Source organism: Eimeria acervulina, genomic scaffold, assembly GCF_000499425.1.
Source record: "Eimeria acervulina Houghton genomic scaffold, Eah_scaff708, whole genome shotgun sequence".
NCBI lineage: Eukaryota > Apicomplexa > Conoidasida > Eucoccidiorida > Eimeriidae > Eimeria > Eimeria acervulina.
The window spans coordinates 5,030-17,501 of record NW_013547189.1 but is presented as its reverse complement, the minus strand read 5'-3'; the positions used below and the strand labels follow the sequence as shown (position 1 = coordinate 17,501).

The window sequence follows — 12,472 nt, the reverse complement described above, 5'->3', positions numbered from 1 at the left end:
TTTAAATATAAACCAAACAAAAATAAAAATAAATTTATAAAGAAAACAGATGAAAGATATTTCATTTGTACTGCTGTTGATAGACGGCATAGAAAAGGAGTAAAGTGTGCATATAAATTTGAATAAAGACTAATTAAAAGGTTTAATATTAATTAATTTAAATAATTTAAATGCATTTAATTAAATTAAATCAGCCAGAGAAACAGAAGAAAGTTTGTCTATCAAAAATTGATGAAGAGTGTACAGCCCGTTGCTGTAAGGGAAGACCTGAGCCCTGAAGATAAGACCAAATTAAATAAAATAAAGAGAATTAAATAATTAAATATACAAATAAACAAAGATAATATATATATATTTATTAATATTTTAAATATATATACTTCTTTCTTTATAAACCCTCACCAAGCGCGAGATATACACCCCGCAATTTGCATAATTTTTTCTTCTTTTTTGTTTTGTTTGACTTGGAAGACAAAAACATTTTCTTCTCTGAAACATTTGTGTATTTAAAAGCAAACAAAGTCTATTATTATTGTTATTATTATTGTTATTATTATTATTAAGTACAGCAAATAATAAATAAAAGCAATAGATAATAATAACGATTCATAATAATTATATATCTTTGTTTCTTACAATGCAATTAAAGATATATCTTCCTTATAAGGCAGCAATTCTCTTATTTCTTTTATTATTTGCAGAATCAGCGTTGTCTTCGTTTTGTTGCTGCAGCAAGAAGGTGAATGCACGCCCTTTGAAATATAAAAACAAATTAAAATTAATTTATTTAATTAAAATAAAATGAATATAATACATTAAATGCAATTATCTTAAGACTTTTCTTCTTACAGAACGGAGATGACGGCCCCTTCGCTGCTGCTGCGCTCTGCAGCAGCAAGCAGCTCTCTTGAAGTTTGCTGCAGCAATAAATTGTTTGTCTTAGATGTATTTGCACAAATAAAATAAACATATATACTTTATTTTATTAGGCGAACATTCATTTTATACTAAGAAACTAATATACATATATATATATATTTTCACCTTCGCCCTCTTCGCTAAGACATCCACGATAATCTCTTCCTAAAGCAATTGTACAATAAATACAAAAGAGAAGCTTTTGCTTTTTTATTGCTATTGTTTGTTTATTCGTTTGTTTTGTTTGTTTGTTTATTTGTTTGTTTTGTTTATTTGTTTGTTTGTTTGTTTATTTGTTTGTTTGTTTGTATTTCGTTAATTGGTGGATGAATCTCATAGACTGTACTCTTCTTGCACTTGTTTTATTTTATTTTATTTAATTTTATTTTATTGTATTTACTTTACCTTACTTTGCTTTACTTTATTTTATTTGTATTTTATCTGTATTTTATTTGATTTGAATTTTATTTTATTATATTTTATTATTTTTTTTTTTTTTCTTACCTGCCAGCGGGCAATGCGAGGGAAGAGATCAGCGAGTGCTGCACGTTTGCTGGCTGCCTCTTGAAAAGAAATAGATAATTCTTTGTTTATTAATCTCCACAAAGTAGAGGAGTCATTAGAGACAACAAAGCAAGAAAACAGCGCAGCAGAAGCTCGCCGCTGCTCCTCTGTCAGCATACAACGAGGGCTTTTGCTGCTAAACACCTACAAAAGAAGTTTAATTAAAGGAGTCAACAAAGCGAACAGAGGGAAGTAGAGACAAAAACAAACAAATAAATAAACAAACAGAAACAAACAGACAAATAAACGAAAGGAAAGTAGCAGATGAACGACAAAACAAAACAAAACAAACAAAACAAAAAAACAACTTACTACATAGCACTTTAGTCAAAAACAGAATGAAATAAACAAAATTAAACGCATGCAAATTGTATATACACCCCACAGCTGCAAAGCTGCATATACACCCCAAAGCTGCATATACACTCCATTATAATTCGCCGCACTTTGCGCCAAAGAAAATCCTCGTCCTTTTGCATCTCTTGAAGAGACATCAACAACTGCCTAAAGGGGTTTAGGATGTGAAGCCTAGGGGTCTGCGACGAGGGCCTAGCGTTTAGGGTTTAGGGTTTAGGGTTTAGGGTTTAGGGCTTAGGGTTTAGATCTTACGTGTCGTTGCTGAGTTCTGCTGCGATGCAAATATCGATATGGCGGATAGCAGAAACAACAAACGAAGCCCCTGTTATATCAGGAGATGAATTAAGAAGCATTTTATCTTTTGTCTTGTAGCTGCCTTTTATTATATTTCTTCTGCTGTCTTTCACGCACCTGCTGCTGCCTTCACGTTGCAGAGCTGAGCCCACAGCTGCTGCAGCTGAGTACCAGCAGAGCATCTAATCCTCCTGCTGCCTGTCTTATCGTTTGCTTCTCTTTTAAACAACAATAAATATATTTATTTGCAGTGTATACGAACAGAAGGAAAGGCTGTAGCGAAGCAAAGGATCCGACCGCCGCAACAGACCCTCTTGCATTTTGCTGCTGTTGTTGTTGCTGCTGCTGCTGCTTCTACTGCTGCTGCTATTGCTGCTGCTGCTACTGCTGCCCTGCAGCACCTGCGTTCTTGCCTTGGTCTTCGGACTTCCCAGAGAAGTCTCAATTCGCTGCACAGCGGCACTGTTGATGCTGCTGCTGTTGCTGCTGCTGCTGCTGCTGCAGCAACCGCTGGCTTTGACTCCAACGTCAGGTGGGCTGCTGCGGGTTGACGTCCTCGACCGTTTTGCCGCTGGAAGAGGCAGCGAAGGCTGCTGTTGCTGCTGCTGCTGCTGCTGCTGCTGCTGTTGTTGCTGCTGCTGCTGGGTTTTGTCGGTTGGGGGGGAGAGAGGTGAGGAGGCGAGAAGATGCAGATTGCGTGTTAATGGCGTTCTATGCGCATTGATTGCAGCCAAAGGAAGTTGAGCGTAAAGGAGTTGAAAATAAAGGGTTTTATTGAATATAGGAGACTGAAAGAGGCTGTATAGACACCTGAAATGCACAGAGAAACAAACAAAAAAACAAACGAACGCTAGAAGCCTCCATAAGAGCTGATATCCAAACACCACTCCAGTTCTCCGCTCTTTGCAGCGTCAGTGATACGTCTTCTGCAGCAACACAGAAGCAGCAGCAGCAGCAGCAGCAGGAGATTAGGTGAATGCATGAAGCAGGGAAATAGTGATGATTTTCTTCTTACAGCTGAGCTTAATACGAGTTTTTTTCAACTTGCAGCGGCTCACCAGCCTTCTCCGTAAAGGAAGCGAAGGGCATCGACGGCCAGCAGCTGAAAGAAGCTGCTGCTGCTGCTTCTTCTTGTTGCATGCAAATAGAAAGAGGGAAGATGCAATGCAAAGGGTTGGCTATGAGGGCTTCAGGCTCTACTAAGCCAAAGGCCAGGAGCGTTTCGTAGACATGGATCGCTGAAGACCCTGAGGATTAGGCAAATAAAAAATAATTTCTTTCTTTGCAACGCGAATAGCGAGCTGAAAGGAAACCCCAGTGGGGAGAAAGCGAAGAAAAATATATTTGCTGTTACCGGCAGTGTAAAGAGATATCGAAGTGGAGGAGAAGAGCCAGTAAAGAACCTCTTTGATGCTTTTAGAGCGGCGGTGAAGAAGGAAAAGAACAGAGCCGTTCATAAAGGCAATCATAAATAAAGATTTCTGCACAGCGAGCAGAAACCCAGGAGGCTGAAAGCAAGAAACAAGGGCTTTTAAAGCTTTGCTGTCGCCATCTATGTGAATTTCCTCAAAAGAGGAAAAAGACTTTGAAATAGGGGCAAATAGTAAATCCAATTCTTTGCTTTCCTCTGAAGGGTATTCTGTAAACAATGTTGAAATCTCATGAACGAGTTGCGGCGATGAACAACCGCCTGAAGAAGTAAAATAAACAGAATCCGTACAATCATTGGGATTCATTTTGAATTTGTTTATTTAATATATAATTTATTCCCTTTTCTATCCACAATGCTTCCAAAAAAGAAGAGAAAAAGCAGAACATATTTCGCCAGGTTTCAACATTCAACAACAACAACAATAGCTGCATGTACACCTCAGCGTCTGCCCCTGAACATACGGTAAAAGAGAGCTACTTGCCAGCATTTTTCGTCTATTTCACCTCCTAAGAAAAGCAAATAATATCGAGAATGAGATTAATACAACAGCGACGAGCAGATAGGAGCATCAGCCAGAAGAAACAGAGATGATAGGGCTTCTCCACTTAGAGGAATAATTTCGAAGTTATATTGGACTCTATACTGTTTAGCAATTAGAGTAAATTTATATATTATAATTGCTAATTACTGTTTAGCAATTAGACTAAATTTATATATTTCTGCTTGTTCCTGATGCATCGGGAAGCGGCTTCAATTTCTTTATTTTCTTTTACTAAAGATAGTAGAAGCAGTAACTGATCTGTTCTACGCGAATACTCTCTATTCTTTTTCGTCTTAGGTTGTAAACAGTGACATTTCTGTGAAGCAAGATGTATCTTTTTACTTTTCACTTCAACAATACTGCCTCCGCATTGTTGAAGAGCTGAAAACAGCAGAGAAGGTGTTGCTGCAACAAGGAGAGGGGAGATAAGTTGTTTGTTTTAATGTTTCTTTTCCTTATATGTGTGTGCTGTTATTTATATATGCAAGGCGAATATTTACTTTATTCTTTTTAGTTTGAAGTTCGAGCTGCCCCTTCCATCGACTGTATCTACTTAATAAGACAGTTGCTGCCTTTGTTATCTACGAATACTACGCCTATTTCGCAAGTAAAACTTTATAGAGTTTACTGTTTAGGGTTTAGGGTTTGGGGTTTAAGTTCAACCCGTTTTCATCGGTTATTAAGCATCAAATGGATGATAAAACTGAAGAATAGTAAAAGAAAAAAAAGAATAAAGAAGGAAAAATAATAGAAAGGCAATAAGCAGTTTTCTTCTGTGAATAAATCAGCGAGATGTTGCAGTACTAACATCAGCAAAGCGAATAAATTGAAACAAAGTAAAACAATAAGCCGATAAATTAACACAAATTAAATTAAATTAAATTAAATTGATTAAACTAAGTTAAATTAATTAAATTAAATAAATTAACTTGAATTAAATTAATAAAATAAACTTAAAAACCCCTCAAATATCGAATCGAGTCTATCACCATTGGGGGCATCAGCTTCGTGTTGTTGGGGGTATTGTTTGCGGTGTATATTTTGCTGCATAGGGGCCTAAATTTGATAAAATTGCTTTAAATGAATTAAATAAAATTAAAAGGAAGAAAAAATGAATTATATTTTGAGGATAAAAAGGAAAAAGCAAAGAAAGAAGAACGATGGGCGGCGGTTCGTCCGATGCTATGCATGTGTTTATTGTTTACTTAATTTAAGAGGTAATAAAGACAAATTTATATCATTTTGAATTTTATTTTTTAAATTAAATTAAATTAATATAAAATTGATTCAATTTAAATTTATTTTATTGCAAATACTATTTATTCAAACCCACAAACTACTAACAAGACCAACGGACGGCAGCCATTCGATAAGGCTTCTTCTTTCCTAGTTTTGTTTATCGATTATTTTCGTTTTTTCTCGCGTTTTACATCTTTAAATTGTTTTTATTGTTTAATTCTTTCATTATTTTATTCATTTTATCCTTTTCTTCCTTTTTTCCTGGTTTTCTCTCGCCTTTTGACGCACCGGGTACTCCTGTCTGTACAGCATATATAAAATAAATGAAAGAAGAAGAGGATAGAGAAGCCAAACAAAGCTCAAAAAAGAAATACTAAAGTATTTAATAAACGATAATAACTCAAAATAACAACAACTAATACTCATAAAGGAGAAAGTGGTGGTTTGTAAGAGACATAATCCTTGAAAAAGAGAAGATGGAGGCAAATACTAAGGAAGAAAATATAAAAAAGCAGTTGAAAGAGAAGAACGAAGTAAACAGACAATCATTTGAATATATTAAACCTAATTCGAATGAAGCCCCAAACACAGCAGCAAATAGAAGTACAAATGCACAAAGTTTAGAGACAACAACTGCAAACAAAACCCAAAAAGAAATATCGAATTTTCAAAAAGCTAAAAATATGTGGCAAGAGAAATTAGACGGGGTAATCGCTAGAAGAGAACAAGAAAAAATAATGGTTAGTTTATTTGTATATCTTCGCTTTTTTATTTATTCTGTTTCTTTTCTTTTCTTCTTTGGTTTTGTTTTTTCGTGCTGCTCCTTCTCGTTTTTCTGTGTCTATGATTTTAATGTTAATTAAAATTAAATTTAATTACTTAATTTATTCATTTTTAATTTTAATTACGTTATTTTTGTTATTATTTTGCTGTGATGTTTTCTAACTGTGGTTTTATTAATATATTTTTTAAATTATAATTTATTGTACGTTGAGTTCAGCGGGGTAATTTTGTTTGCTTTTCATGTTAATTGAAATTAAATTGAATTATTTAATTAATACATTATTAATTTTAATAATATTGTTCTTGTTTATTTACATTCTTACTGGGGTTCTTACTGTTTTGCTTAATGTATTCCTCGTTTTGTTTTTTTGTTTTTTTGTTTTATTGTTTTCTTTTGTTTGTTTTGCTGTGAATTTTGTTTTTTATTATTTTCGTTTATTTGTTTGTTTTTTGCTGTTTCTTTTTGTTTGTTTTTTCTTCATGGGGGTTTAAATGAATTACATCTTCCCTCTCTTTTTCTTTTTTGTTTTTTCTTCTTTTTCTCTTTTCTGTTTAAATAGGGTAATTTATTAGACTAATTTGGGTTTTATGTTTTGTCTATTAATTTTATTTTTCTTTTTTTTCTCGCTTCTATGCCGCGTCTCGAACTCTCTTAGCATCTGCTGCTTCCGCCTTGTTTTCTTCTTTTTATTTTGTTGTTTTCTTTGCCTTTTTTGTTTTTCTTCTTTTGTTTTATCATTATTTCTTCTTTAATTGTTTTTACGTCTTTGCTGTTAGGGCCATCGTTTTTCTTCTTTTTTTTTCTTCTATCTGAGTGGTTAGACAGCAAACAAAGAAGTGTTTATTATTATTATTATTATTATTATTATGTTTGTTAAAGTTGAATATAAATCGAAATACTCTTTAATATTGTTTTTACTTTATTTATAACGCACAATAATAATATTATTTTTAATTATTTTATGTTGTTTCAACAGGCGGAAGTGCAGCGGAGAGATGCAGCAAGAAGAGAAAGCGAAAGACAGACATTTGCTTTACTACAGTCGGAAGGGTTTAATATAATTAAATTAAAATATAGAAAAGAAGAAGCGTATGATCATCTATTAGCACAGCAATTAGCAGAAGAAGAAACAAGAAAATATCAACAAGAAGAAGAAGACAGAAGAACTGCAGCTTCCATCGCTTACGCCTACGAAGAAGAAATCAAAAATAAAACACAAGTACTTTCACCATACAAATGCAGCATTATATATATATATATATAAACATAAATATATATATATATATATAAGTATAATATATATATATATACTTTGTGTGTTGCTTGCTGCAGGAGGAGGCTACCGCCAGCGGATATATCTGAAGATTTGTTGGAGGGGGAAGAAAGAAAAAAGAAAATTTATTTTATTTGTATTGCATCAAATGAAAGAAGACAAAAGACAATATGCTAATTAAAACAAAAACGGGAGACAGCCATTGACGTTTCTTTTCTCGTTTGCATAATAATAATAAACAAAAAACTTATCTTCCTGTACAGGGTAAAACTAATAAATAAGTTAAACGACGAAGAACAAAATGCTTCTTCTTTACAAACACTTCTGTTATTTTTATTAACTGTCGCTAGCAGAAGCTAGCCGTTACTGGCCGTAGCTAGCTACAGCTAGCTGTAGCTAGCTGTATCTGGCCTTAGCTAGCTACAGCTACCTGTAGCTAGCTTCAGCTACCCGTAGCTAGCCGTAGCTAGCTACAGCTAGCTAGGTGAGGCTAGCTGCAGTTGGCCGTAGCTAGCTACAGCTAGCCTTAGCTAGTTTTACATTGCCGTAGCTAGCTACAGCTAGCTGAGGCTAGCTGTAGCTAGCTAAGGCCAGCTACAGCTAGCTAAAGGCTAGCTGTAGCTAGCTGCAGCTAGCAGGGAGATGGGGGCGTCCTGCGGCTGAGTGCATTAATTTGTTTTGAAGAAAAACTTTAAAATGATGAAATGCCTTTAAATATCTTTTTATACTCGTGGAGAGTCTAAAGAAGAATGCAAGAAGTATTTATTTTCTTTTTATTTTATTTATGAAGAAATACTTCCTTAATAATTTATCTATTCGTATTCATCTGTCTACTTACCTGCGAGATAGTTGCATATATATTCATTTATTTTTCTCTTTACTTGTCTATATTTCTGTGTACGTAGATGTATTCTTCTATTTACTTGTTCTCTCTCTCTATTTGTATATGTATGTCAATATACTTTTCTATTTATTTAGTTGTGTTTGTTTTCCTATATATATGTATATATATATACCCATTTGTATCTATTTTTCCTGTTTTTGTCCTATTTGCCTGTAGTTTTTCACATATATATATATATATATATATGTGCATATACATATGTATATGTACATATTATCTACTTAGTTGTATTTATTTTTCTACTTGCTATTATTCATATTTCTATTCATTTATATATCAATTCGGTTCTACTTATCTTCCTGTTTACTTGTACTTAGTTCTCTATTTAATTTCGCCAACCTTTTTCTATTTGTTTGTATATACTTTTCTATTCAATTCCATTTCTTTATCTCTGTTTACTTACTCATCTATTTACCTTGCATAAATATATATATATATATATGTATATATACTCGTATTTATGTGCGTATTGGTTTTCTATTTCTATTGTTAAATATATTTCCACATATATTTTAATTTGCTTGTGCTTTCGACGAGCAACTCGTTATGAAACGTTAGCAATAAAGAAGAGAAGAGATGAAAGAAGAGAAAAAATGAAGAAAGTTGCCTCCTGGCATGAGTTTGTAGAATTAAACAACAAAAGAAAAACAGCAGTTAACTCTCTGCATTTCTATTTTGTTGTTATTTCTTCCTATTTATTCCTTTGAATGCGTGTTGCTGAATATTCATATTCATGATCATAACAATACGTATAAATATTCAAGAATATTTGTGCATATTCATGAATATTTATAAATATTTATGATTCCTTTTCTATTTCTTTTCTTGTTTCTTCTTGGATCGCTCCAATTTGTCTATATCATAATGCAAATAATGCACGTTCCTCTTCTTTGTTTCTTAGCACACCGCCAGCAGAAAAAAGGGTATTTCAACGAAAATCTCGTCGTTTTTTAAACTATAAAGTATCCTTTACATAATCTTTATTTCAATTTACTTGCTTTTCCCCTTCTTTTCTTCTTCCGGCGCGAAGAGGGACCCCGCTCGCAGCCCACCCCCACGAACTATTGCTAGAGCTTCTTCTGCTTGTTCGCTTCTGTCTGCTGTTTTATCGCTCGTAAGAGGAGCACTATGAGGGTTCTTCTCCATCTCTGCCTTTAACTCCTCTTTGGCTGCCTCCATCGCACCCTGAAAGTCTAGAAAAGGTAATTCCGGGCGCTCTGTTTTTACGCTGCTTCCTGCTCCTAGCACAGCTCGCACACGATCAAGGAAAGCTTTTGCTTCATCTGTGCTTGTAGAGTTAAACATTGTAATTGCTGCTTCGCTTAACTGTTTCATGCTATTTTCTCCTTCATCTCCAGACTCTCCTTCAGCCGGATGAATAAACTGTTCTGTAGCAAGGAATTCCTCTAGTTCTTCTTTTAATTCAAGAGGCTTTGTTGCAGGTACATGTTCGTCACCGTCTTTATCAATAAGTATATTTTCCACAGAGTTATCTTCAAAGTCTTTTAATGCTTCCTGCTCTGCCTCAACCATACTCTCAAGAGAAACAACAAGAGCCCCGAGATCTTTCTTTGCTCCTGTAGCACGGATAATATCACCTGGAGTAACACCATTTACCATTAAAGCCCTTAATAGATATTTCTTATGATCAGGACAAGGTTTAGTAGAGGCTACTCGTCGAATAGAAGCAAGAGATTTTAAGAGATCTGGATGGGAATCTGATAAAGCACCATATATGAATGCGGGTTCAACTAAATAGCCGAAAGGGCAGGGAGAAACAGCAGCAAAAACAAAAATTGTTGAAGCAATGCGACACCCTGGAGCTCTCATAACAATAAATTGTATGAAAGCAACAATAGTTGAGAATAATGCATCTAGTAGATTCCTTTCATACCGACTAATACATATAGCTGCAGAGTTATCTGTCTTAAATCTGCATTTCGCTATTTCTTCCGGGACGAAGCCGTTTAGAAAGAATAATGCAAAAGAAATAAACGCTCGCTGAAGCGTACCGTACCCCATATTCATATCTCTTCCTTTGCGGCCACCAGGAGGTAAAGAAAGCAGCAAATTGCCCTTACCTCCTAATCGCTTGTGCAAGTCTGCTGCTGCTGCTTTCCAGGACTCTGGAAGTCGTGCAGCTCGCATTTGATATGCAAAAGCAGTCTGCCATGCTCGTGCAATTTTCACAAAAGGAGAAGGACTGTGTAGATAAACTAATTCCCGCTGTGCTTCCCCAAGCTCATCAAATAAACCATGCCTTATATATCTATCATACAGATCTCCTGCTACAGATCGGGTTGCCTTCCCTACAGCAGTCTTAACCATCTTAGTTCTCCCAAGCTTACCAAACAAACCATCTGGTGCTCCTAAGGCAAATGATATACGCTGAAGCCCATTATGATGCTGATGCTGCTCATGCTGCTGATAATAATTAAGAGGCAGCAACAGCAACAAGCATACAGCTGCTACTGCCCAACCGGCTCGCTGCAAGCCGCGTAAGATAAACCCCATCGCACCTGCTATCACTAGATAAGATCTACGTAACAGACTCTACAAAAAATAGGAGGAAATAGGCCGCTGCTGCTGATGCTGCAGCTGCTGCGGCTGCGGCTGCTGCGGGTATGCTGCTGCTGCCGCTGCCGATGCTGCTGCTGCTGCTGCTGCGACCTACAGCAGCAAATCGAGGCCCTCACAGGACCAGAAAATATAGAAGAGAAGAAATGAAGATGCAAAGTCTGAGAGGCAGGGAAAGAAGACGTAGCCAAGGAAAAGAAGGGAGGCCGTGGGGCGGCTGCCGATGGAGCAGGGGCTGAGAAGACAAAAAATAATATCTAAACGCTTTTATTAATTACTTTTAAAGTATTTAAACATAAATCAAAACGGAACATTCGTCAATACAACGAGAGGCTTCCCTGCTGCAGGGTGCTTAAGGGAGGGCAGCAGTCTGTCGCTCTTACTTCAGCAGCAACAGACTATAGGGGCTGGCTATATAAGTTTTTCTTTTTTCTGTATTAATTTCATTACAATATCTTTTTTAAAAGACTGTTTTCAATTATTAAAACAAAAAATCAAACAATTCAATTATATAACTAACTTAGCTTACACTACACACCTCAGCTTGCTGCCTTCTTCTCTTCAGTCCCGTAGGTCGAGGAGGAGGGGCTCCAAATGCTCTTGAGGGTTTGTTTAACTTTTTAGGCGTCTCTCTAAGAAATAAAAGAAAGAATTAATGTTTTTAAAGCGCCTGCATGCAGATTAATACGTTTAATAACGGCATACCCTCGGCGTCGCTGTGCATCCCTTCATTTAGAGGCATTCGTCAGCGACAGATAAACTTTTCTTAGCCTTCAGAGACAGCCTGCATGCAAACGGAAACAAAACAAATATCTGCAATGTCCTTACAGAGAGCAAATGGGCTATTGTATGCGCCTGCATGCGGAGGCGCCGTGCAGCATTAGCAACGATGATATGTGCTGTAGTTAAGCTGGCCCCCTCTACCCCAGCAGCAGGCAGCCCCATAGGCTATACACCTCAGAATGTTTAGAGACGAGAGAGGCGGCTATCAGCTGCTGCTTAGGAGCTATTCCCTGTAGTCTTGTAAATCGTTTACACCTCATAACACCTGTAGATCCGCAGTATACTCCCTCTACCAGATGCAAATAATGATAGTCTTTGATCTTATGACATTACCACTGCAAGCCTAAGTAGAGAGATAAACCACTCAAGAGACGAACTCACCACTCGGGGCTTGCTCGATAAAGCCAGCAAAGAGGCCTGGGACTGGTGAAGTAAAATGGGCTGTATGTGAAAATATGCATGCATGTTGATGCATGTCCTGTCTGATGGTGCTGTTACGTGCACTTCTATTTGCATGCTGCCTACCTAATGATGATCGAAGAAATCTTTAGCAGTGCTCTACACTGATAGTGCATGCAGCAACAGGATAAATGACTGTGCTGGGATGTGGGGTCGCCTTGCCGCAGGAGTTGCAGCACGCTGTGCTGCATTTCATTAACAGACACCCTTTTATATCATCTTCAGGCCCTGTAGTAGCACAGCATTGCTCAGAGGGGTACAGCTGAGTGGCCTGACGCGCAGCTCTGAACACTTGTTAAAGCGCTTCACAGAGCATGCAAAGACGAAAAACTCTGCAGATATCCTCT

The 12,472-nt window shown here is 36.3% G+C and overlaps 1 protein-coding gene across 1 annotated transcript; it reads right to left on the bottom strand.

Moving 5' to 3' along the window:
- Positions 1-9,296: 9,296 nt before the first annotated feature.
- EAH_00046970 (hypothetical protein, conserved) lies at positions 9,297-10,634 on the bottom strand (the record flags this gene model as incomplete). The annotated part of the gene is made up of 2 exons (XM_013391507.1): positions 9,297-10,024; positions 10,319-10,634. The coding sequence occupies 2 exons, from the start codon at positions 10,632-10,634 to the stop codon at positions 9,297-9,299; spliced, it is 1,044 nt and encodes a 347-aa protein (XP_013246961.1).
- Between the last annotated feature and the right edge of the window lie 1,838 nt (positions 10,635-12,472).